Source organism: Dermacentor silvarum, chromosome 8 (assembly GCF_013339745.2).
Source record: "Dermacentor silvarum isolate Dsil-2018 chromosome 8, BIME_Dsil_1.4, whole genome shotgun sequence".
Classification (NCBI taxonomy): domain Eukaryota; kingdom Metazoa; phylum Arthropoda; class Arachnida; order Ixodida; family Ixodidae; genus Dermacentor; species Dermacentor silvarum.
In genome coordinates this window covers 21,007,059-21,034,542 of record NC_051161.1, presented here as the reverse complement: position 1 = coordinate 21,034,542, position 27,484 = coordinate 21,007,059, and the positions used below count along the sequence as shown (strand labels likewise).

Genomic DNA, 27,484 nt, shown 5'->3' with positions numbered 1-27,484 from the left:
CGATTCCGTGTACCGTACCTTGGAAGTTGGATGCACGCTAAGGATCTTCAGTTGGTCAAAATTGATCCTGAGCCCTCCACTCCACCATAGCCCACTGTGAAGCTCCGGGACATAACGCTCCATAATTTAATTTAGCATAAATAACAGACACAATATGCCGTAAATTAACATTGAAGTTAATGAGAGAAGTGAGGGGAACTGCAGTGCGCAGCTGGTACCACTGGCATGCCTTGTAGATCATTGTAGGATGACAATTATCGCCTCATGGTTAACGATGCGTCATCGTTTTTGACAACAGGTGTTGTGATACTCGCTGCCAAGCTCACAGCGGCGAAGATTCTTGGGTCGGGCACAGCACACTCACACAATAGAAAATAATTCACAGTGACAATACATACAGGAAGGCGACGCAACTATTCGTGAAGGCGGCGCAAGGAATAATGACAAGTCTCCAATATTTCAAATACTAATCTCCCAAATGACAGTGCGCTGTCCGAGGACTTGAAACAGAGCTAATAATAAGTGCTTTTTTTTTTTACTTTAATTAGAACGCTCGAAGCAGAGCTCCATCCCATAGGCATAGCTATAAATCACGCTGCCGATGTCCGCTAACTCCACCCAGGCACGACCTCCACATTAAGTATGTATACAGAGTGGTTTCATAAGGTGACACAAGTGCTTTTTCTCTCTTGTTTATCGCTACGCGTATGCGTTGCTATGAGGCCTCCTAGCAGCCGTAATCGAAGCGAACATGTGCATGAGTTTCAGAAACACTTCCTTTTACTTTTTTTTACTTTTTTGTTACTTTTTTTAAGAACTAGATATGACCCTTGTGTTACGTAACCGTATATAGCAACAGCTTGCGCGCTCTGAGCTAACCGCATCCAGGTGCCAGAGAGGCGCCAGGGTAGAGACACATGTGCCACATACAGAAAAGCTATGCATTGCCTGCCGCCGCGTCGTTTCTTTTTATATGCTTTCTTTTTCTTTTGCAACGTTCCTGCAGTGAAACCGAGGTACGCAGCTGTAGGAATATTCCCACAGACTGCCAGCCACGCTTTGGCTTAAACGTATTTGTCAGCACAGTGATGTCTACCTAAGTCACGCCATTTATCACACTTGGTGACCCGTTGAACTAATGTAACGCCATAGCAACTACAAAAGCGTAATGCTTCACTGTGAACTATGTCGGAATGAGAACGTAAGAGCGCGGAGCAAGGCTGGAATGTTCGTCAAAGAAGAGTAACATTAATGCTCGACATGTCATTGTAACGGCCTGGACCGACACTCACGGAACAAAACTTCTCAGTTCTCAAAACAGTGCAAAAAGAATGCCTATTGATCATATCCCTATAAGTGCTGCCCTAAGGCAGAGAAACATGCCTCAAAAGCCTACGTGTACCCGAGGCCTCCCGTAAACAACGCCATGTTTCTTTACTAACGGCCGTGTAAACGACGCCGAAAGGCCCGATCACAACTCAAAGCACGAGTTAGGGGATTTCGATTTGTCGTGCACAAACATACACACCGAACGATCAGACCACTGAGCCTACTTTTCGAAAAGGAGATTGCCACAGAGAAACACGTAACGAGGTCAATGTGGCGACGGCGCGCAAATCCTTTTACTGCTTCGCGTTCTTCGCCGCGTCCCGTACGGCTCCACGGTATACCTTGTTTTCTTTTCGCGCATACAGAAGCACGTAAGCGCGCAGCATGAGAGTTCGCCTTCACAACCGGCTCTCTCGCTATTAGCCTCCATGCATCCGCCCGTTATCTTCAGGCAACGACTGTATACGTGCCGCCGAAGCAGCGCCTATACAGCACACGTGCGAAAAGCCCGACCGCACGCAAGCTGCGCGCGCGCGAGGCAAATATATCCCCGTCCCGCCCCACTGCGGCCTCCGGTGTAGTAACAGCGCAGAGGCGCCATGCAAACAAGCTAAGTGGCGAGCGTAAGCAAAAGAAAGAAAAGGGGCGAAGGAAACAGAAATGACGCAGGGCGGTACGGGAGCCGATGCCGTAGCCGCTTTCCGAAGAAAGTCAAGAATACGTGCACCGATGAAGAAAGAGCGAAGCAGGGCGCCCTTCCTCCATACGCGTGCGAACGAGCGTGCACCGCTGTGAATCCTTCCCCGTCCGCCGTCTTGGCGTGTTGCCCGTGAGACCGGACGCTGCCGCCGATCATGCATTACTAGTGAGGAAGCTGCAGCGTGTGTATGTTGTAGGTGGGCACGTCGAACGGCAGTGATGCCTTCTCGCTGCAATCGGCTCGCGGAGCTTCCCCGATGCGTAGTACGTGCCGCTAATTGCCGGAACACTCACCAGCGCCAGCGCCGCCTCGCAGAGTCTGCGTGCGAGGCGGCGGATGAGGGCGAGCGAAAGTGACGCCCCGAGGACAGACGGAAACACGAGACATAGGGCGTCCTCGTATAAGAACACGCGGTGTCCACGGTGAGGCCCAAAACAACGCCACGACCGACCGGAAACGACTCGCCTCGATGAAGCTAGTTGTTTCTTTGACTATAAATGGTTCCTCCTACCCTCTCCCCTCCTCTACCCCTCTCCCTCCATCTCGTCGCCCTTGGGTTTAGTCGTGAACACACACCAAGGAGGCCATGCGAAAAAGAAAAGCAAGTGCCGCCTCGATAAGTGAATTGAGCTGCTGCGGAGGAAGCCAGCAGTCATTGAAATGTGTAGTGCGTGCGCTTCCTCAAAAGCATTCACTCAAACTTTTTAAACTTTCAGTGACCGCTTACCAATATCGCAGCACACCCACTCTCACCTACCCTTAATGTACGAAACAAACAAACAAGGAACATATACACCTACGACAAGGTAATGGACGTGCCACCAGTGAACCTATACAAACTACAGTGCCATAGTCCTACTCACAATACGCGCACGAAATCTGCAGCAAACCCACATTGTTCTGAAGGCGTGAACACGTTCATCACTTATCCAACACGTGTACGAAAAATCCAGCGCAATCACGCCCTAGCGTTTCATTTTTCCTTCTTAACTCGTAGTTTGCCATCACTGTCTATATAAACCAGAACATTCCCTGCTCCACAGCATTAGCGCATACACGTATACGGAAAACAAGCCACTCTTGTTTTTGTGAAAATCTCCACACGAACTCCAATGCAGCGATTTCTTTTAAAAAATGTAGACACTAAACGGCCCCTCTGCACAGGTAAATAAGTATAGGCCAGGCAATAGCCGCAAGTATAAACACACTATTCTCCAATACATGCCACTGCCTTCAACTGTGGCCGCGCATTCGCAGGCAACGTGACATTTCTAAAACGATTGGGCACGACCTTTTCTATATACTAGGCGGTCGATGCAAAAATGTACCAGAAGAAAGGAAAACGTAGCGGCGGCGTCTCGTCCTCCTCTTCGTCTTTCTGTCTTCAGATCGTTTCATACGTGTGAAAGAAGTACAGTGCTCACGGATTGAAACGCGACATGCACGTTTTGGGTAGAACTCTTTTTCTGTGCAATTACTCGAGAGTACCATGCCTTGTTGCTTCGAATCTTGTCCCGAAAGGTGACTTGGACTCTGATATAAGCGTACGAGTCGAGATTGCGCCGGTGTCAAACAAACTACCGACGGTGGAAACAAAAGCATGTGCATTGGTTAGGCCTAAATTGTTGTCGCGTTTCAATCCGTGAGCACTGTACATACACATGAGCCAATAGAATTAAAAGTTCTGAACGATAATCTTATTTCGCACCCTACCTCTTCGGAAACTGTGGGGCGACATTTTAAAAGGTGTGCGCTTTGATGCACTCCTGACATCAATCGTGGGTACTTCCGCTTTCCTATTTCTTTGCACTACATAGAATAACCAGTTAGCAAAACAATTTACTGAAACTCACGTACCACTTTGCGTCCGACGTCCCTAGCAGATGTTCCCGAAGCTCCGCGGCTTTTCGTGACTGGAGTGAGCGCCGACACCATGACGCTCCGGTGGGTGATCAGGTCCAGCAGCGACGTTACAGGTGAGAACACACTGCCTGCGAAGCGAGATGACACATTTTTCAAGGGACGTGTAAAATAAGCAACCTCAAGTGCTGCTAACAATGACTGCATCAAAAACGCTTATCCTGAGCAGTACAGCGCAGCCGGATAGAAAGATCACTACATGCGCGAAACCAAGATTCACTCAAGTTGTGTGTAAGTGCAATCCAATGTGATGTGGAAGGCGCTGAACAAGCCCCCAAATAGGAACCTCTGGGCGCTCTTAAGTCCTCAAGATTTTCGCACGTGCATAAATCTTTTTTTTCCTGTTTTTTTTTCTTTTTTTTCAATACAAGGTGTACAATCTACATGGGCGAGAATGGAGTTCACTACACCATTGTCATTGCTTTTCTTTCTTATTTATCTTAACGAGCACCACACAGATTGCTGCCGCTTTTAGATGGCGGTGGTTATTATACGAAGACAAAGAGAAAAAGAAAGATGTGTGTAATGAAAACGAACTAAACTTCTGATACCAGCCATTTAAAGTGAGCCTGAAGCGTGCGCTTCGGCAGCCGTCTGTGGAACGCACCCGCACACGAACTTTGCGCGACAACGAAATCGCAACGCCGCTCGGGAAACAAGCTGTAATTTACGATTTACAAAAAAACGCCGCCAAAACAAGAGAGGCAGAACACAGTGATTCGTCGAATTGTGCCTGCTTCCATTCTCGCTGCAGGCTTCAACATCCACTACAGGCAAGAAGGCGGCACGTGGCTGGAACTCCCGATCGTGAACACAGCCAACAACACGTACACGCTGACCAACCTGCACCCAGGTTATGTGTACCAGGTCTACGTGACCGCCTCCAACGTGCTGGGACGTGGCGACCCGAGCGCCATACTTTTGGTCAAGACCGAGAGTACCGGTAAGCGAGGGCCCGTCAGGCCGTTTTCGAACCCAGAGGCTTCCTTCCGCGCAAGTATGCAGCGTGCGCCGTGATCTGTCTTTCTCGTACTACAGCTTTACTCCTGCTTTCATGAGCTCTTTACTCCTTTCAATTACTGCTTTCCCTTTCATCTCTCTCCTGCGCTGAGAGCCTCTTCTACACTCGACACAAGTAGGTGGCAGCATTTGGCTTCGAAATAGCAATACAAATCAAGATTATCCGGATTTAATGTCATCTAGATCAAAATGACAATGTTTATTGCAAGAAATTTATTCCAGTAAAGCTCCCTGTATCGACACCTAAGACTTCGACATTACTTCATCACGCACATCCACCATTACACTTGACCCAAACAATGAAGACACATCTATAGTGGTTTACCTTCAACAAACACGGGCTGTGAGGAGCAAACATCGAATGGTTTGGAAGGAAGGCGTATTAAGCTAGCACCCATTCAAGGCACCCCAACTAGAAACATCCAGCACCCTCTGCAGGAGAAACAAAAAGGCGCTTGAGGTGTGTACGGGTTAAGCATTACGTTGACTCTACAGCGTGCTGATGCGCTAAACTCGAGAACTTAAAAGAACTTGAAATATCTCACCACGTGGCACATTTCGTTCTTGTAGAGAAATTGGCTTTTTCCAGTGTCCGAAATCTCGACAAGACGACACTAGTGGTGCGCTCCCAGCCAGAAAGGCACGCGACAACCTTGCTGGCAACAGGCCAGTTTGGTAGCGTACATTGACAAAATACTAGCGTCGTACACTCATGTATTAACACATAGACGATGTCATTGCAGCGTCGGGACACGAAAGCTCGGCCATCGAGAACAAGCAGGCGGACGACGAGGTACCCATCTACATGGACATGGCCATCATGATTCCGGCGGGAGCCATCTTGCTGGCCGTGCTCGTCATACTCTTCAGCACATGCATCTGCATCCGAAAGATGAAGAGCACGCCCCGACCAGTGCCTGGTGAGAAGTAGTCTCGTGCTAGCAGCTAGCAGAGCTGCCAGGCATTATAAAAAAAAGAATAAGATAGGCATGTAGCAGGACCACGCAAGAGCGCTGAGAGGTTTGTACACTGGCAGCTTCCAGAGGACCAACAACTCTAGTTCCATTCTCAGAAAGTTCAACTGATCCGTTAAACTGTCCTTCATATCAAATCCCGTCTTCCAGAAGCTCTTTGTAGAGCCTACACGGCACCTGTATAAATTAGTGGGTATAAAAAGAAAAGAAAGAAACTTCGGCACTGGGGTCAGTTCCGCAGCAAATTATATTCGGTGAGCTCAGTTCTGCGCGTAGAAAATAACTGCAAGAATAAGCGCGTAATAGCTACATTTTTCATGAACTGCTGCGTACGATGAGGATCTACGATGTTCGTAATCAGCTCGTCGTCAACCTCGCACAGTCAACAGTCGGCCGAAAATTTGCAGCTTCTCCGCAGTACCGCGCGACTGAGCGGACGTGCGGGTAGCGAAATCCCTTCAATGGTTCGCGCGACATGGCTCAAGCGCTCATTTCAGATGCTTTCGATAACCTTCCACTCTCATCCGATAGCGTTTTACTGATCTACACAACCTATACGGATTGATTCTGTATACTCGCCTTTACATTTCGTCGACGGCCTTCGGACTACGTCACGTACGTTCGCTTCGCCTATCGTGTTGCCGATAAGAATTATTTGTCGTAACGTACCTTGATATTGGACGCTGCTATTAATCGAGCTCAGCAAGCAGCTTTTCTAGGCGTCACGACCTTTTAGCACATGCACGTATGCGATGTTCTGATAGTGCAACCGTGCAATTAGTTGAGAGCCGTTCTCATAAATGAGAGGAACGATGTTTGATTGCGACTGATAGTGTCTTTACAGCATATTTTTCATTTGTAGCAACGTTTATTATTCCCATTTTAATGTTATTGCACTCATACCTAAATATTTTCAGTGGACCAGTTATCAGCAAATCGAAGGGAATTGCAGATACAGGCTTCTCCCCACAAGTCACGCTGTTAGTAGAGAAGCCAGCTTTACAGGCATCTGCTACGCACGTGCGGATATATTCAAAATCATGCAGAAGCTTACATATACAGGCTATCCGCCGGCAAAAAGAAGCGTCACTAAAAAGGCGACCAGTCGCATTCCTGACGCAATTTTATTCTGCCTACGGACTGCGATAAGTTGCGCTACTAATTACGATTAAAAAAGTCACTAAGCGCGACATAACGACAGCGGTAGAAACACGTAAACAAGACAAACGTTCTCTCTTCGCATTCCACCGTTGTCTTCGTCTTCATTTCACGTTCATTAATGTTTTCAATCCATACGAATAACATTTTCAATTGGTATGAACCAGCAAGGTGGAATCGGAATTACAATCAGCAGACGAACCGACTAGGTTGGATATGCAGTACTTCGTCAGGGTTGAGCAGAAACGTACCCTCCGCGACTTAACGTACGGCGTACCAGGACAGCATTTACTTTCTCGCTGACAGGACCTTGACGCACGCCCTCATGTTCCCTTTCAGAGATCATGAGGTACGACCCAGCTACCCTGAACACGGGAACCATGATGTCCCAGAGGTACGTGGAGATGGAGAAGATGTCCGAGCAGGACGTGCCATTTGCCACTCCGTACGAAGGAGGTACCATGCGCAACGGCACAGAGCTGAGGGGTACACTCAAAGAGCGCCAGGAGATGAAGACTTATGTGCCCAAGGTGAGAGGCCGCCGCGCTACTGACACAGTGTTGCCTGGAGACAGTCTACGCGTGTGCACATAAACGAATGACGAAGATTGTAAGTAGCCTTGCAGGAGGCACAGCAAAATCGTATCGAGGATACGCTACTTGTGACACAAGGCATCGAAAAGGCGTGAGAACGTGCAGTACCAAGCGCTGATGTGAATTGTTTTTCTGTCTGTCTCTTCTCAGGAGGCGATCTCAGACATTCCAGAAAGGATATAGAAGGAAGAAGCATAGCAATAAGACGATGAAAACGAGTGTGGTCTACCGTTGTGTACCGTTGTCTTATGTAATCAATTTCATTGGGCGTTCGAGGTGTATGTTATCTCTTCTTGGAGTACTGTAAGCGAGCTCTTAAATTACTTCAGACAGATAAATAACAAGCACTACGTTGATATATGTCGTGTGATTGCTTTATTCGTTTATTTGTATGTCATACTCTTTCTGAGAAGTCCGAGAATGTGCTTTCCAGATAAACGGTACGATATCTGCGCTTCGTACTGACTCTGCCGGTCTGACGTATGCGCGGAATCTTGTGGCACGGGATTACTGCATCACTTTGGGAATAAGTGTCAACTAGCCTCGTTAGAATCGCTCTTAGGGCTACACAATTTCACCTCACCTCTGATAAAAAGAACCTCGGATGGCGCCATATTCACATGAGCTCTTAAACACTTAGTAATGCGCCATTATCCCACTCGTTTTCAACACAGAGGAACAGTGGAATCCTTGTATGGCACGCGGTCCAGGACGAAATCACGCACCGTAAAACTAAGATGAACGAAGCGAGAACACTTTCTATGCCTTTCGAGAATCGTAAACATAAGACGCAGGACTTAAGTGTTTCGATATAAAATAATAGCATACACGTGTTCCTTTTCGTACACCGAGAACGTGTGCCAGCTGTCGTGTCACACGTGACATCGCTCTCCGCTTCCATCTCGCAGCACCCGATGAAGGACCGACCGCTGCCTCATCCGGAACAGTCTCCGCTGCGGATGGACGAAACTTACTACGACAGCGCGCAGTGATCGCCCGCCCCGACGCGATGACAAGGCCCGAAATAGACGCGGTCCCCTCAAGCACATTCCCCTGTTCGAACAAGCGGGCACACAACCGCGGGCCGGGGACGCGTGATCGAGACAACTCTCCGCAGTCGCCTTCAATGAGCTGCGCGACGACAAGCGCCGGACCTCGGCCACATCTACTTCCCCCTTCGTACGCGCACGAAGGCGACAAAACGACCAGACATCGGGGTTGCAGCCCGGGGTGGCTGGCCCACGTGCTCAAGAGACGTGCAAGCTGCACGGACGCGTCAAATGTGTGCATGTGTGTGTGTGTGCGCGCGTGAGCGTGCAGGAGAGACGCAGGGTCTACCCAGTGTGGCACACTTCCTCGCCAGCTGTGAACCCGCGTTGTGTTCTGCGCATTCTCACTCGCTGGTAGTATGTCTTACAAAACCGGCGTTCTGGATCATTTTCCACACTCCTGGCACAGACTATAGATGCTGCACCGAGGAGTGTCTGGCACGGCGTAGGCTGTGAAGGGACACTGTGGCAACAGATGCGCGCGCTGCAGGAGTTCTATTCTTGCCGGAAAACTGCTTAATGTTTCGTGAAGTCTTTGTTCTAGAGTGGCACTATATACTTTCATAATGATATTACTAGAAGACGTGGAGCTAATGTCTGCGGGAGCTTACACTGTGGCGATGCAGCTATATTTCAATCACGGGTAGTGCGTGAATTGTTCTTATCTCGCTACGAGTTAATTTCAAATGTCTTTGCGCCTCCTTAAGGATTTCAAGGTTCTTGTAACTCAACTATGGTCCTAGAATCAATGGGCGGCTACTTTTAATCTTACCTCTGCGGACTACTATCTGACAGTTTTCGCAGCTTCCCGGGGAAAAAAATATAGTTTCGATATCAGAAGGAATCAAGCTAGGGAGGCCGTTATTTTCCGGATCTAACCTACCAGGTATATAGGCTCCCATTACCCAGATGTAGCCGAACCCATAAAACGAATGCGGGCATTTATTTAATACAGTAATGATTGCCATGAAATGTGCTTGCTGCAAATGTCACTAAAGAAATTATACCAAGGCAAATAAAACTGAACCCGGAAAAGATAACCAGAAAAGATACAAAGTAAATACCCTAAAGCCTTACAGACCCCAACCGTGAGTCGTTTGGAGCCACATGATCGCGGCCATGTCAAAGAAATTACTATTCGTGTGCTACCCGTGACTTCCATCCTAATGAGCGACTGCAGCGCCATACTGCCTTCCGCTAGCTTTTGTTTAAATATCAATTGGTGGCAGAACACTGTAAGAAGCAAAGGAACGAGCAGCCATTGGCTATCAGATAAAATTACAGCACCGAACGGCAGCAGCAAGGTATTTTACGAAATATATAGTACGCGACATGCGGAGGGCTACCAGCTTCGCCTGCGTGCTAGTATGTGCGCATGCGGTACTCATTTTCCTGTTGTAAATCTACGCCTACTTCTCGTCGGGAGAAGCTGCGCTTTTGCCCCATCCTCAGGAATGAGTAATGCTAAACAGCAATCGTGCAAACCCTCTAGCGTTTTGAAAGGAGTCGCGCACAACACATCGCGACATCGCGCGACCTGGCAACAGCCCTGTTCAGGCGCAGCAGTCGCCTACACACTTTCGAAAAAGGATGTCCATTTATGTTCCAGTTCACAAATTCACAAAAGCATCAAACAAGTTCCTGTAGCGTTCGCAACATATATTGGCTGCTGGCTCCTTCGGCGCTTCATTTTACTAAACAGCCACCACGAACCCTTTGCCGTTCAACGTTCCCGTCGTCCCACGCGTTACGAAAGTGATACCACACAAGACTTCCTCATAGCGCACCGACACTTAGGAAACGGACATTTGTTATCGAGAGATGCTGGAGCCATAGGTGACGCTTCAAGTGCTGCGCCGCGCGGCTGTTAATTCATACAGCTCCTACGTCACATGTCTTTTGTAAGGCACTGTTACAGATATCTGAAGAGGTCCGATTGCTCATCGCGAGCGCTGCACCCTGCAGTGAGTGCATGGCGAAAGCCCGCAATAGTGAAAAGTGGACGCTACTAGTCCTCGTAATAAATGTTTCTCCGTGAAGTGAGGTCGTAAGGAGACGAGGCTCGACAATATTAAGTTTTAGGAACAGCGTTCCAGGCGGCGTAGCGTGCTCAAAGTGTTCGATCGGCGACACTACGCGTGCGCGGAAGCCGACTTAGGTTTAGGTCCTTTTGTATGAAAGGTGGTTAGCGTACGCTACCTTTGGATCACTTATCTCTAGAGCTATCCAACAGTGAAGACTGTATTGCGTTTAGGAGCAACGCTATAGTTCGCGCCTGCATAAGTTCACCGTTACTTTTAAGAAATCAGGCAGGGAGTAATAGAAATGGATTTTGGTTGGCGCTAAACATGTCACTGATCGTGAAACTACTGACGACCTAGACTCCAGTTATGCAAGGAAAGTGACCTGTTCTTCCGCCGAAACGCTCCTTGCGATGACCAGTACCCACGAATTTTATAATGTGAAATATACCGATGTGTCACTTGACAACGGTAACTGTAATTACTTGTCCAGTCTCTTTTCTACTTACCTCGAACGTTTAGACACTAGGCAGACGTTCGAAACGTCATCATGTAGCAACTGGCATTAAATCTGCCGGAAGCGCAGTCTAGTCATATATAGTCGTACATGTTTTGTACCGCCCGCACTTACGAGCTGCTATAGGATCCGCAAATCATAAGCGCAGTTCTCGTGCATACTAACACTGGTAATATCGCCAACACGCCTTTTGTTGTCATTACTCACGAAGCAATTTTATCGTCTATTCGCGTTTGCCTGGAGTCGTCGCTCCGTACAGCATTGTCCACTTTAGCACATTTTAGCACACATTGCTGAGTACATACACCCTGTCTACACCGTTACCACACTGCACAGCTGGCCAAAGTGAGAATCACTAGCAGCCATCGGTAACTGCCGCTCCACACAACACGAAACCCGTTAAAGCCAGAAGCGTTGAGGCAAGGATTCCCTTGCAGATAACGGCACGTTCATTCTGAAGGTATTGCACATTCATGTCTCAGTAACTGAAATTGTGACCGCAGGAACATTCCCCATAGTAGCTCCTCCCTATTGTACAGCCGTGCAAGGACGCGGCTAGTCTACACTCGTATTAACACACAGCGTGCCAACATTAAACTCATGCTTACGGACGCATTACAGATCGCCTCCTCCTTGTCAATAAATTAATAAAGAGAGCTCATCAACGTAGATTCAGTCGTAAACAAAGTGTTCGTAATAAAGATAGCACGGTCCTACCTCCCCAAAAACGCGAATTTAGAAGAAAAAAAAACAAGGCAGCACACCAAACAAATTACACTACAAACCAGGGTTCTAAGGAAGGAATACACAAGGTATCACACAATCCGTGCGCCAGTTTACAGAAGGCATTTACGAACATCAGCACAAGAAAACGCGGCACTATCACACATGAAAATGGAACAAGAGAGCCTCAGTCGTAAGCCAACGTTTCGGCCGCAAGAGTACCTGTGTTCGTCTAGGTCCTGACAAACTAGAAGTATTCCTATGTGAAAACAAAGGCCTTAAACGCAGACTAGTCCTATTGTGTCGCAGCAAGGACCTTGACGAAGACACATCGTACTCTGTCGAAACTATGCTCCCCCTGCTTTGTTATCGCTTATTCACTCAAGTCAAGCCTCCGAATTACAAGCCCGTCCGGGCTTATCTTGGAACTTTAGTGCACGACATTCGAAAGCGTTTCCCGCCAATTTTGACTCAATTGTGGGGCCAACACGACAGGGTATATTGCCGCATTCGTGCGGCTAAGTACGAATTAAAGAATCTCATTTACATACCGCGGTTTGCTCTTTTAAGAGCGAATAGCTGTGACCATACACCTTTTTTTTGTTCATGTTTCTATTTCTTTTTGTACTTTCCTTTGTGTGACTGCTTATTAAAAGCTCTCGTCCCCTCTGTTTCTGCACGCGACCAAAAAATATGCGCATCGCTTAAAGCTGAGTGTGCCATAAGAAAAATTTGTGCACAACACAGGCCACACAAACACAAGAACTCCCGATCGGTGAACAACGATGGGTACATGGCAGACGTCATTACCTCGTATTATGAGTCTAGATATAGCAAATACTCTCTTTGCTACGCGGGACAAAGCGTAGAGGTCGAAGAAGAAAGCGTAGCAAGACCTTAAAAAACACAGGTATCGCCTGTCTCGATTCTTGGAGACGAATGGGATGAAATGCAGCTCCTGGTAGAGCAGCTTAAAGTACACGTTCATGTGCCCACTAAATGTACAAAAGAATTTTTTTTATATCGATTTGGCGGTATCGCAGTGTATCTTTGTTACGTGGAGCTTTTACGCGTACTGCGTGACTCAGTCATCAGAGATATGGAGACATTCCAACGAAAACAAACAAGCGTTTCATTGTATATCGTGATACAATAAACCTACTTATAGTGTTCATCACCCTGTTCATTTATGACTACGAAGCCCTGCTTCGTCTCGCCATCATGCAGTAGTTTCGATTGTTACACCTTCCGATGCTGGTGTTCAATGGGTCATGGAGTCTTCATGGAGTTAAGGTGAGTGTCGGAAGTCGGACCGCATAAGGCGCATTTACCCTAGCGCTTAATACCGTATGCTGTCAGGGGTGTTCGAATATTCGAGATGTCGCGAATGCAAACTCAACATTTCTTTTATTCTATTCCCGTTCAATTCTAGAAATTGATTTTCAGTATCTATGAGACCCTGCTTAACACCAAGTGGACGCGTGTTTCAGAAAGACTGACTGTAAGGGTGTAGTATAGTTGGTCTGGCATTCTAACTAGGGTATATTAGCGCAAAATGCCAGAACCAACACGAACCCTAAACGGGAACAGATTTGCCACTAAAAAGTTGTTAATACACTTCCCTCGTGTTTGCGCTGAACGCAAACAAGGGTGTCAAACTAGGCACGAGTGCATCTCCATTATATGCTCCGCAAAAGCTGTTTATTCGAAACCCAATGCGTGTGGGAATGTTTACATCGGCCAAACGGAACGTTGCGTAAACGACCGCCTTAGGGAGCATGTCTACTAAAAGTAAATAGTATAAGATACAAAAAGGATAAGTACGCGGGTTTGATCATGCACCTTACTGTATGTAGGCGCGACTTCAGGAGACCAAATATTTGCAATAGCAACGATAACATGGCTAGAGTGTCTTTGAGGGCGTTTCTTTATCGAATAGAATACCTCTATGCTTTCACACTGCCTAGTATGACCTCAAGGACAACACTCGTTGGATTGCGCGATTTTTATGTCGGGTAAAATATATAGTCATTATTGAGCTGCAACGCGATGGCGCAAGGAAGCACATGCGCTCCAAGTAGTACATATACCGGTGGGTGGTCTCCTGTTGTCATGTTATCACACAGTTGATAGTACCGCTCCCTTGTCTGTTTTGTGTTTCTGCTTGCACCATCACTCTGCGCTAATATGCCCCAGTTTAAGCGTACGTGCACAAAGCAACTACTGCAACCAACGCATTGCAGACACACAACCGAGCGGCAATTGTGTACCGCCCAATTACGCGTGTGATACTCAATAATCCTGCAACCTCCATTGTGGATCCAGCCCAAGATATGGCTGCCCTATTTCCCTTCCACGTGTTTACCATTTTTAATATGAGACGTGCTCATATATAATAGTACGAACTTTGTCATACGCTAAATGTATGTACTGCACTGTCGCTACAGTGGACGGTGTTCAAACAATGAGCCCACATGTAGCTTCTTTGACGACCTTGCCAGAAAGCACGCCGGCTCGAAATAAAAAGAGAAAGTGCGCTTGCATCCTCGAAACACCCCGCAATGCATGGTCAGCCTCTCTCGCAGAATAATAATAATAATAATAATAATAATAATAATAATAATAATAATAATAATAATAATAATAATAATAATAATCTGCTTTCCTGGATAAATTTAGTACTTTACGCAAACTCAAAGAACTTTCACTGCTTGTAAAAATACAGTGAAATTTTTCAGGATGGAGTTTTGCTTTTAGAACAGTGGCGACGAGAGTAAATTACTTTCGCGCTAGTTTAAACAAAAAAAATGTGGTTGATCCCTCTTATATAGGAATCGGTATAGAACACGAAAGTGAAACGTGTCTTCACAGAAGTAGTGTAATGTTTATTGCACATTGATATATAATGTCTATTGGTGTTTTGTGGCTAAAGCGCCCTTAGGCGTTGATGCACCCACGCTGACGCCTGGTGGCACGTCTCCTCCATCACGACTACCAACGTCGATGACCATGAGCAACCGTCGTGCATATGGAAGCTGCACTACGCTGCACACGCTAGCACAACGCGAAAGACGAAGCACGTAACTGACACACTAATACAACGCGCAAGACAAAGCACGTAACTGAATCGTCACCGAGTCAAATCAGCGCGTACAGCGCGTCGTAATTGCAGCCTCCGCGATCAACTTCAGAAACATTTTCAGAGCTAATTGCGGAGGCCACGCTCCGCTGTGCTGAGTACGGTGAACGCCACTACCAACGCCACCTAGGTGGCGTTGGTAGTGCTTCTTGATGCCAGCGTCCCTTCGAATGCTGGCATCGAGGCGTCGTAGTGCTGAGACCACCGAAGCGTTCACTGTCGGTGCGCGTTAGTGTCATAATGCAGTACTTCTCTTTTCTGCTCGTAGGCGGCGGCACCGCCCCGAGCAAGAGAGCGGGTACACGGAGGAGTGTTAGATATATAAGGCGCGTCTGTGTAGCTCTCTGCAAATGCGTTTGTGGCGCAATGGGTTAAACGCTCGGCGATCTATCGTCGCGGACCGAGAGGTCGTAGGTTCGATTTGCCAAATTTTGCATGTTTGTGGAACTTTTTCTTCTGGTTTCTTTCTTTGTATTATGTTCTATGACGTATTTCCGTGACGGAAATACGTCAGTGAAGTCTTGGTGGACCCCGGCATAAAACACTTTCGTGTTAAAAAAAATCAGGTATAGCTATCAACATATGACGGACGGTTTCGTCACATGCGCTCATTACTTCAAAAGGGTGGCGAATAAGCCACGAACCACTCACGTGACGTTACGAAGAGGCGGTAATTTATCGGCAGCCACACGGGGACTGGACATTCCGCATCGGTGGCTAAATCGGCCCGGCGGGTGTCGCGAGCACCGATTCATCATCCATCACCACGTGTCCGCCTACACGCACACGCCCCTCAAACAACCAAGATCCCCAAGAGAGCATTCTTTTATTATTATTATTATTTATACCTGCTTCTACTCAGAAAAAAGTCGTCAAGTTCATTTTTATCGCTTCCTTCTTGCTACCGCGCGAGGCGGCAGGGATCCATTACGAGCGCTCTGTATCGTCACAGACCGCTTTCATAGCAGCATATATATATACTTCTTTGAGCGTATACGTACAAGGAGGAATGTTTCAAATGAAAACGGCTGCCCACGGTTTGGCTCTGGAGAACGCTAGAGAACAGCCACGTCGTGCTTATTTAATTGGTTCACTCCCTTTACGCGAATGAGTGGATGACTTGTCGGTATTCCCATTGCTAAAACGAAGAGCGCGAAAGAAAACTCAAGCAAGCAAACAGAGCTGTCGTGTTCAGCTCCGTCTCTGTGTCCCGTTTTTTCGCGCTCTTGGTTTTAGCCTTTGCGCTCAAATGAACAAGTCTATCTGATTTCACGGTCGCGGAGGTTCCCTAACGTCAACTAATTAGCAGTGGACATCGGGTTTGCTGTGCCGAGGCCTCGCCTTGCCGTTTGGGAGGACTAATGAAGGATGCTAACAAGGCGCTCACCGATTCGATACGTCTCGTATGGCTTAAAGATTTTTCCGGCAAAACCCGTCTCACGGAGAATGTCGACGTTCATGCAATTAGCCTTGAAGCAATTTAGCGACACGCAATATTGGCAAATTATTCACTTCTGTGTAGCCGACTTCTTCAGATTCATGTTACCAACATCATTTTCGCTCAATGCGCGTTCTGATCCCATTCTACTCACTTCACTTCGGTCTCCGCACTCGACCGGTTCTTTTTTCTTTCTTTCTTTCTCTCTCTCTCTCTCTCTCTCTAGGTTAACTTCTTCACTTATTGGCTCTTGTTCGGATTGTCTACCCGGGCACCTACCCAGCGGTGCAGAAGCCTATTCTGGAGGACTGACGAATAGCCATATATATATAGCCAACAAACAATGACACCAAGGACAACATAGGGGAAATTACTTGTACTTACTAATTGAATTAAAGAAATGATAAATTAATGGAAATGAAAACGGATGAAGAAACAACTGTCCGCAGGTGGGGAACGAACCCACGTCTTCGCATTACGCGTGCGATGCTCTCACCACTGAGCTACCGCGGAGCCGTTTTCCCACCCACTTTCTGGGGTATTTATGTCTCACAACTAGAATTAACCCTGGGAGCGTTAGCCAGCGCCACCACTCACAAACCTAGGGGCGGATGTGGAACATCCTGTCTGCCGCAGGCGTCACGAGCTCGTGATCTCTTTGGGTGATGGCAACTGGTCAAGAAACCCACATATGCTACCTGAAGGCATCAATCAACAATCCGGCAACATTGATATATATATATATATATATATATATATATATATATATATATATATATATATATATATATATATATATACAGTGTCCCATGCGCAGCCGCGCGTATACCCCGACGGTCTAAGTTGTTAATGCAGGCCACATACCCAGTGACCCAAGTTGTCGGTTCGGGAACATACACAGTGTGGTACAGTCAATCACAAAATATTACGGACCATGAAATCTGAGAAAACGCTGAATATCTCCGCAGCCTCACAACGCAGCCTGGTATTTGCATTTCGGGGCTCGACTAGAATATGTTAACAACACTGTCGTATAGAGTCTTATTGGCTACGGCTACAGGCTGCTCGGGAATGGAACGTTTTCTGAGATCCCGTGGACCGTAAACTTTTGTGGTTGACTGTACATGTCCAGTGGCGCATGACCAATGGCCCCAGTCGTAAAAGAAATTATGGGGTTTTACGTGCCAAAACCACGATCTGATTATGAGGCACGCCGTAGTGGGGGACTGCGGAAAATTTGGACCACCTGGGTTCTTTAGCGTGCACCTAAATCTAAGTACACGGGTGTTTTCAGCCCCAGTCGTCTATTCGGGCACATAGTCAGTAGCGCATGCCCAGTTGCGCATATCATGTGGTCAAAGTTGACGTGAAAGAGGTTAGATACGGACAAAAATCCTATATACCGCAAACCCGCCGGGGTGGCTCAGTCAGCTAAGGCGCTGCGCTGCTGAGCACGAGGTCGCGGGATCGAATCCCGGCCGCGGCGGCCGCATTTCTATGGAGGCGAAATGCAAAAACGCCCGTGTGCTTGCGTTGTAGTGCACGTTAAAGTGCACGGTCAAAATTAATCCGGAGCCATCCCCTACAGCGTGCCTCATAATCAGAACTGGTTTTGGCACGTAATTAAAACCCCAGAAATAAGAAGTATATACCGCAAAGTGAGTGACGTTCCTAAAGAATGATAATCACCTTAAAAAGTCACTTCCCGCAATTCTGGCCCCATAGGGAAACCGCCACTTTGCTTGTACGTTCCCAAAGCATTACCAATTAATGCCCTTTGTACTGGCATTCCACACGAGCATGACCCGAACTGTAAAGGCGGGACTGCAATAACAACTCAGTTACAAACATGTATTAGTCCCCAACCGACAGTGGATACCTTATGCCTTTCTGGTTCGAACAAGCAGCGTCAATTGCTAACCTAAACTGAGTCTGCAGTGTAACAACAAGGGGCAAGAACAATACGCATCTTGCCAAAAAAAAAAAAAAATGACGCTGTGCAACCTTCCATACATGGCGTGGAATCAGAAAGCACCAGCAGCGGAAAGCAATCCTTGAATCTTTTCTACAGGATACGTCAGGGACGTGCATGGGATCACTGGGTTTATTTGTGAATAAAAAGCACCATTATACTCTCTTCGTCTCTAATGTCAAGAGGCGAGTAGCTGTCGGTGAACATTATTTTTACAAGAACTCAATCAATCACTATTCGACTTCACAACCCGCCTTATCCTCCCGCTTGAAAAGCAGCAGGCTACACGAATACAGTGGCCGTCAATAAAGTCACGCGAGAATCAAACCTTTAACCCATTCAGTCACGAATCATGATCGACTGTGGATAAATGTTTGAAATTCACATCCTTTTATGGCAAGTTGTTGAAGACTCCATGTAAAGCAAGTCAAGGGAGTCATCATAATTACAGAGCAATTAAATATATTTTAATAGTACCGTCAGTTATTCAGAACTCTTTAACTGTCTCGAAATACATAAGCAGGTCATATATTGACTGCAAGCATTACAAGAAAGGCAGAAAAATTGCACTCGGCCGCGCAACGCTTGAAACAGCGAAGCTGGGCGATCGTAGCCTAGCATTTTCCGGAAGTGCGCGCGAACTTTTCATCTTATTACTCATTATGATGATAATTTCTTTTCGAGCGTCTCGGACTTACGGCCTTCACTGCGCGTTGCATAGCACAGCTTGCAACACCGACACCGCGTTCCAGGAGACCCGCTCCGTGAATGCGTCTCTCTCTCTCTCTCGCTCTCATAGCGCACAAAACCTCTTCACCTCGCAGAGCACGAGCGTACGAACGCGCCGCGCCATCTGTGGACGAAGACGACGACGCTCGAACGCAATCATATGGTTCGCATAAATGCATGTTCTGCAAGCGTGGCTGTATAGCCTAGTGTTTGCGACACTCGCCTTGGTACCGGGGAAACGCGGGCTCGAATCCCGCCTCGGCAAGAAAGTATTTTATTTTCTTTCTTGGTAGTTTCTTGATACACACCACAAATTACGGCTAGCTTAAACAGCTTCGCTGTTAAAGGTATTGCGCATTTGCTACCAAAACGCCCCATCAAACACGGTAGTGCCTTCACCAAAGCGGTCGTCTATGGGAATACATTTCACTCAGAGGTAAAGGGAGTTACAGGTAGTTTAGGTAAGCAGAATGTTCAATTTAACCACTGCACGGAAATGTAAAAACTTAAGTCACGTGCACAAATCTCTACGCCATGACTGAAGGGGTTAAATATCAGAAAACAAAAGAAATGACGAACAAAGCACCAAACGGAAGAAACTGCTTCTTTCTCCCTGATTAGAAAAATGCGAAACAGCTTAGGCCGGAAGCGTAAGCGCGCGAGTGGAAGACGACTCCGTGTATGAGTACGCAGAATAAAAGCAACTGAGCTTGAGCTGCAGGGGCTGAACAGAAAGTTTACATGCAAAACAAATAGGTTTGTAGCCACGGAGCAGGGTGGCAAAGTTATTATGATGATAATAAAGCTTTTATGATGATGATGATGGTGATAGAAGTTGCCTTGCGGCAGACGTGACTAAACTTGCGTGGCAGACTTTCCCACTATTTCCTTGCATTCGCCAGCACCGCACTATAACTCTTTCAACTGACAAACTTGATCGCACCTGGCTAAATAACAACCAGCGCGAAAAAGAGAAAGTAAATTGAAAGCGTCTGATCGTGCAGAAACTATTCTGGTAAATTCACGTGGCAGTCCATCACAACGGGTGGAGACGAGAGCTCTCGTAGAACAAGTCAATTAGCCTTACATTAATCGTGCACAATGTCGTAGCAGGATCCGTCTGACATAAGCCGACGGATCTGTTGAGTTCACAACAACTCAACAGATTCGTCGTGCTGGTCGAGTTCGCCACGTACACAATCCGGCCTTCGATTTTACGATGTTACATTCGATGTTACGAGCTCTTGCCACCTACACTCATTCAACATGGCACGTGAGGTTTCGGTTTGACAAAAAAAAAATAGAGGCAACCCCGGCTGGTAGCCGGGCGCGGCATACGCGCCATTCTTTTGTGCAGCGCGCGTGTTTCAAAGTGGCACACGCCACGAGCGCCGCGTCGCGGCGTCGCTGCAGTCCAAGAGACCGATATTGATCCACGCTAGAAGGGCGGGGTAGGGCTCGGGGACCCGAGCGGCGGCGTTGCGCAGAAAGGGTTACTGGCCTTCCGGCTGAAGACTGCTTTGTCACTCAGATACACGCGCGCTCATAATGACACGAGCGCGCACACACACACACGTCAAGAAATAAGAAAGGGTTCCGAGGAATGGGCGCGGCCGAGATCGCATGACGGCCGCCATAATTAAGCCGCCGCCGCCCCGCGCAGGCGCTCCTCTATCAGACGGAGCGGCGCAGCAGCTAGAATCCTCCGTACACACACGCACACAGCGGAGGGAACGAGGTCGAGAGTGCCAGAAACGCGACGTGAGCGATATTGGTGTGTGTGCCGGCCGGAAGCGGCGAATCCGCGCCACGTAGCTGTGATGAGAAGGGGTTCGGGAGCGGACGAGGACACAAAAGAAGCGCCGCTCAAAGCGCAAGAGAGCATAGTAAGTATGGTGAAGCCAGACGAAGCACGCAGGAAGAGCGCGTGCAGCGATGGTACCGGCTGTCACGGAGTCCATTGACCAAGGACAATACGGGCGGACAGTGCGGGAATGCTAATCTTTCTTTGAGACCGTGCGTAATGCGGAAGCGTTCGGAAGCCAAACGGTAACGTGTTTTTTTTTTTTCTTTTTTTTTTTCGGCCGGGCGATATACCTTGCAACTGGAGCGTCCCGCGAACGAAACATTTAAGTGCAGAGTGGGAGAAAGATCATTTACCGCGGACAACGTAAGATCTCTCACTCAAGGAGGTCTTCTAAACCATTCCACGGCAGAAGGCAAGCCATCACCACTCCGTGTTCTCACACGGTCTTCCTCCCAACCACTGAACAAGTCCAATGCTCCGGTGAAGAACCGGCATAATTTTAACTTGAATGGGAAGAAAAAACAAAAACAAACTTCAACACGTGCACTTCAAACATTAAAAGCAATCGTATCTCGATGGTGGCCGCTCGTGTATTAGGATTCACGCGCATGTTAAAGAACCACAGGTGGTCAAAATTAATCCGGAGTCCCTCACTACGGCATACCTCATAATCGGATCGTAGTTTTGCCACAAAAGTCCCAAAATTGAATTATTTATTTTAAATTTTAACAACACGTTACTTAAGGAAAGCTAGTAATGCGTTTCGCCGAAAGCAGAATCAGCGGGTCACGGAATAAGAGTGACATAGAACCTTCTAAGAAAACGTTCCGTGTTTTCACTGCATGTTCGCATTCTTTTACTGATGAGCTTTGAAGTTTTAATGTAACACCTGGGCTCAGAGTTACGACGTATATAATGGAGGGCGCGGGATTAACACGACACTCGAAGTCCTTTAGCGCTAATTTATATGTTGCGAAGCATACCTCTCTCCCGTTCTGCCCCTATAGGAATCGCCGCCGGTTATCGAACCAGCCATATCGTACTCAACAACAGAGTACCAAACAAGATACAGATTCACAGGAAGATGGAGAAATAAAGTGATTAACAGAGCTAGAACAAAGCACGTCTCCGGAGCCAACATTGCGACAAGTTGACTAATACTGTCCCCTTGTCGAAAGGCTCCTAGTTGGAACGTTGGCTCTGGAGACTTCATTTACACAACCACTGTTTACCTCAAAACGGAATTCCCTATAGACGCTGAGACAGGGCGGCGGGCACGCTCTGATCCTTACACGTTAAAAATGCATGTCAAGTGCAACAACGTGAAGCGTCAAGCTTCAAAAAATATATAAATAATGGGCTTTTACGTGCCAAAACCACGATCTAGATTATGAGGCACGCCGTAGTGGGGGACTCCGGAATAATTTCGACCACCTGGGGTTCTTTAACGTGCACCTAAACCTACGTACACGGGTGTTTTCGCATTTCGCCCCCATCGAAATGCGGCCGCCGAGGCCGGGATTCGATCCCGCGACCTCGCGCTCAGTAGCCCAACACCACAGCCACTGAGCAACCACGGCGGGTTCGTCAGGCTTCAGACCGGAAGTGAACACAGCAAGCGCACCGACCGAAACGAGAATGCAAGGTGATATCTTCTTTCCTTCGCTGTGCAGCGAATGTAAGCCGCAATAGTGCGAGGCCGTTTCTCATCCGCACAGAAAGCCATTCGAGCTCTTCTTCGGTACCTGAAGTCGACAGACTTAGGCGCCCGACGGTAGATATGCTGTACCTTAGTGCATGTGAAAGTGCGATCAAGACTCCTCTCTTCTCTCTCTCTCTCTTCTTTCACTACCACCTCCCCCTCCCCACGTGTAGGGTAGCAAACTGGACTAAGTCTGGTTAACTTCCCTGCCTTTCCTTCATCCCTCCTCTCTCTCTCGCTGCTCGTTCGCAAGCGGCAACGGCAAAATTGGAGCAAGAAGAGGGGAAAACACGCAGCACTCAGAAGAGCGCAAGAACACGTCTTACAAGGTTGTAAAAAGCCAATAGGGCGACAAAATGCGCGTTTGGAAGAAGACAAACCATGCAGCGAAGCGCACTGGCCGTGACTGTAACTGCGAAAGCCGAGAACGCCTAAGAGGGAAGGAGGGAGGGACTCGATACGACGTGTCGAGCACGATCCGAAAATAAGGCTTCCACGACACGCGGGAGCTCGCCGCATAAGATCAACAAACAACCGAAGCGTGCGAGCGCGTATGTGTGGTGGCTCGGTCGAAGACGCAGCAAGCGGCCGCCGAGGAAAAGGCCGAGACGAGAAGCCCGCAGCAAAGCCGGTGGCAGCGGCGGCGGCGACGTCAAATTAGCCGAGGCAGGCCGTAAATCGGTCCGGACGGCCGGAAAGACGGCCAGTGAGGAAACGCGGGGCCCGTGTAACGGACGCTCGGAGGAGGAGGCAGTGGAGGAGGACGAGTGCACTGCAGTGCAAAACGGGGGTGCGCGAAGGGATCGAGCCGAGCTGCGCTGTACCGCGTTAACTCGAATATAGCGACCACGCAAACACCGAGGAGCAGCGGTGGCAACGAGTGGATCCGTATGCCCCGGTTAAAGCATCACTCAATATTTATTTATTTATTTATTTATTTATTTATTTATTTATTTATTTATTTATTTATTTACAAATACATGACAGCTCTCGTGGGGCATAGTGCAGTACAGTAAACACAAAAACAAATATCAAAATACATAAACACATTACCAAAATAAACACTGTAACAAAATAAGAACATTAAATCAGTTTAGACCGATAAATTGTTCTTCGAAAACTCCATTTTCGTTAACTTAGTGGCAGGGGGTTGATCACTGCTAAAGCAAATGAAGACAAAACGCGCTTATACGTTAGTGTGACGTCACGGTTTGCATTTTTTTTTTCCGTATTTGAGCAGTCGTGGCGCAGCTTACTAAGTTCAGTCATACTGGCTCCTTTAGAAAATCATGCAGTCTATCTTTAGCGATAAACGATTGACAAGACCAGAGCAGACGTTGTCGAAACGCATGACGTCACGGCGACGAGTTGGTGCAGGTATTTAAAGCAGGCGTCGCCACCTGTATTTCGTTTTTGCGCCTTTTCTGGCTTACCGCGGTATTCTAGAAATGTAAATTTACTAATGCAACTAAACCCATTTTTTTTCTCTTTAAAACTTCTCAGCGGGATAATTATCAGCGACGCCGTAGTTGAGGGCTCCGAGTTACATTTTAGCGTCTTGGTGTCTTCAACGTACATCCTAGGCAGTGCACTCCGTTGTTTTTCGCGATTTTTTTTTCTTTTTAGTTCCCGCTTAGAATACATTTTTTTATTTTTTTTTTTTTTTTTTGCTGCACCAGGCATGAGTGCAGCCAACACCACCTAGATAGCACAGGACTACGCACTCCGATGTATGACGTCATGCTACCTCCATGGCCGGAAATTTCCATTGTCAAGGCTGGCGTGACGAGAGCGGTGACGTCAAAATCACCGCGACTAACTCGGGAGCGTCCCCATTAGGTTCTATGGCAGTCGGGCAAGGTAGCATGACGCCACGGATCGAAGTGCACCGGTCCAATTCGCTTCGGCGTTCTTGGCAGCCAAACACACTCCGCGTCTCTAAAAACCCTCTAACCTGTGGTTGCGCAGGCGCCGTCGATATGTTCACAGCACGACGACGTGAATGAACGAGGTGCGCTCATGTCGACGGCATGAGGTCGTCCGCATGAATGATGTAGCAACACAAAAAAAAATTAATTGTAAGATTTAACGTCTGGAAACTGCCCAGATGATTATGAGGGGCTTGAAACTGGGCCTCTGAGATCGAGCCATCCGATCTCGGAGGTTATGCTTGAAAGACGAAAACGCTCGCGCATCTGTGCCAGTCGTTTCCTTTCTCCTTTTCTCGTCATCCGCCCCAGAGGCAAGGCGGCCGCCTCGCTAAACGCGCCCGCGTTACGCTCGCGAAAATACGGTACACGCCGTACTAACGACTAGCTACGTCGGTAGGAGGCAGTGTAGTTTCGAAGAGACGGAGGGGAAAGCTGTAGAGAGAGAGAGGGGAAGAAGTGGGTGAGGAGGAAGCTCGTTTCCTGCGCTTCGGCGAAAGCTGGCGCAGGGAAGAAGCCGCCCTGTTTATTGATTTCCAGCAGGAGCGCAGGCGGCGGCTTCCTCCGCATCCCAAACTGGGATGGATGCCCCTGCACGCCACGCTTGCCCCTCACATCTCTTTTTTTTTCGCGACGCCGCTCCTTCGTTGCGCGGCGTGAAAAGATGAGAGGAGAAAAACCAAAATAATAAAGGTGGAACGAAACGATCGCTTGACGTCACTAAAGCGTTCATGTGTGCGGCGAGCGCTGTAAAAGAAAATTTGTTTTATGACCCGCGTCGCAATTCTCAGCCGGCGTGGCCGCGGCTCGCCGTCGTTTCTCCTGAGCAGCGTTTTCTCGGCACACGGGTCACATATGAGGCGATAAAGCACGTTGAGAACTGTTTCTTTTGTCTCGCTAAGGGATGCTGGCTGAAGGAAACTGGGTCGCGCGAAGTGGAACAAGACAGCCCTTCCAAATGGTCTGCACGTTTTGATACTTGAGAGAACGGTATATGCGCGACGCCTTTTCATGTCAAACACAATATAAGCGGTTCTCCACGCCGTTTGCGCTAACCAAGAATACTGGCGAGGGCACTGTGGGGACAATGTGAAAATGCTATGGCATCTGCTGAAAGTTTACCTTCATTAAACGGATGCAGGTTTATTAAGGTTATACTCCATCTGTCCTCCTCGTATATACAGTCAGGATCAAAAGTATGGCACAAGCAAAAAAAAATGAACTTTTTTTTTTTTAGTACAGCCGCGCAACGTTCAATTGTCTCGATACATTTCATTAATCGAAGAGGCGCACGTAAGCTGTAACGTAACCTGCATGTCTAGGTTGTGAAGAAGAAAAAAATTTTTCGCGGCATATGTGGTGCACAGACTTTTGATCGCTACTGTACATGAATGGACGCAGTGCTCGTTTATTGAAGCATGCACAATATATACTCTCCGCGCATCTGAAGCGTACAGATAATGAAGCCAAGGAAAGCACAGTGGGAAATAACTTATTTCTTTAATTGGAATGCAAAGTTAAGAGGAAGAATGGAAATGAAAGTAGACGAAGGCCCAGCTTGCCACCGACGTGGCAGCTGAACCAACATCTTTCACAGTACGCGCACGATGCTCGGCCAATTTAGCTACAGCGGCCGGCTGCCCTCCGTCCAATATCTTAAGTATTTGCGTGTAGGTATGCACAAGATCTAACCCTGGGAGTGTCAGTCACTACAAATTATGGCTGTGGCGGTGGATGTAAAACATCCTTTAAACAGCGGGCCTGACAAGTACTTGAATTATGAACAAGGAACTGGGCCCATTCCTTGATTGACTTTTGTCGATCATTTTCATTTGCTTCGTGTGGCTTTTAACAGAAAATCGAGCGCGAATCCTCGGTTTCCCTTTTTCCTTTTCGCCCCGCATGCCGCTCCCGTATCGCATATAAAACAGTGGCCGCTAGTTCTTGCAAGGAAAATATAACTGTATACATTTGCAAATGCGCGTACCATTGGGTGTGTGTTCATTTAACGGCACCTTGACGAGAGTGCACTGGACCGACCCCGTAAGTAGAGAGAGCTTTAAGTATTTGTTTTTGCATGCACACATCGAAATTACAGCTACGCGAATTGATCCCACTAAACCCCCTAGCTCCAGAAGAAGATGTAAGAATACACTCCACTCATGCAATTAAGAAATGTACACTAAGAAAGCCAATACTTCACTTAGGGGAAATATACCGGCTTAAAATCGAAAGCAAATAAACTATAATATTTAAGAACGCTGCCGCCACCATCAGGCGGAGACCCGTACTGCAGTGACAAAGAATTTGAGAATATCAAATAAGCGAGATGATGATAAGTGGTTCTTGAGGAAAGGGAAAGGTTGGCGCTATCTTCTGCAGCCCTTGAGGGAGCACGGCTCAGCGCCAGCAAATAAGCGAGACCACGCAGTTAGTAAGCCACTGAGCCGCCCCCCCCCCCCTCCCTCCCCAAAAAATGAGGAAAAAAAAGAAAGAAAGAAAAAAATTGGTGCGTCCTTCAACTCATTTGATATAATTTAGCACATGCTGTCTTGCATTTGAACGGGTAGTGCCTGTACACATATTTATGTAATGTCACAGGTATCTACGAATCGAGATTATAAATGCATATGTCATAAACAGGCAACATCTGCAAAACAGAAAAGAAAACAGCAACAATCTAAGTACAGGGGTGTTTTCGCATTTCGCCCCCATCGAAATGCGAAAACACCCGTGTACTTAGATTTAGGTGCACGTTAAAGAAT

The 27,484-nt window shown here is 47.6% G+C and overlaps 1 protein-coding gene and 1 non-coding gene across 2 annotated transcripts in view; one reads left to right on the top strand and one right to left on the bottom strand.

Annotated features, from left to right (window-relative positions):
* Positions 1–13,178, top strand: part of LOC119460764 (Down syndrome cell adhesion molecule-like protein 1 homolog) — a 31,894-nt gene extending 18,716 nt beyond the window's left edge. Inside the window, 5 exon segments of the mRNA XM_049671795.1 lie at positions 3,913–4,005; positions 4,704–4,892; positions 5,713–5,889; positions 7,441–7,631; positions 8,603–13,178. Of these exon segments, the coding sequence (XP_049527752.1) occupies positions 3,913–4,005; positions 4,704–4,892; positions 5,713–5,889; positions 7,441–7,631; positions 8,603–8,686 (734 nt within the window). The 3' untranslated portion in view covers positions 8,687–13,178.
* Positions 13,179–17,022: 3,844 nt separating this feature from the next.
* On the bottom strand, positions 17,023–17,094 carry Trnat-cgu (transfer RNA threonine (anticodon CGU)). The gene has a single exon. It is a non-coding gene; the product is annotated as a tRNA-Thr (tRNA).
* Positions 17,095–27,484: the final 10,390 nt, after the last annotated feature.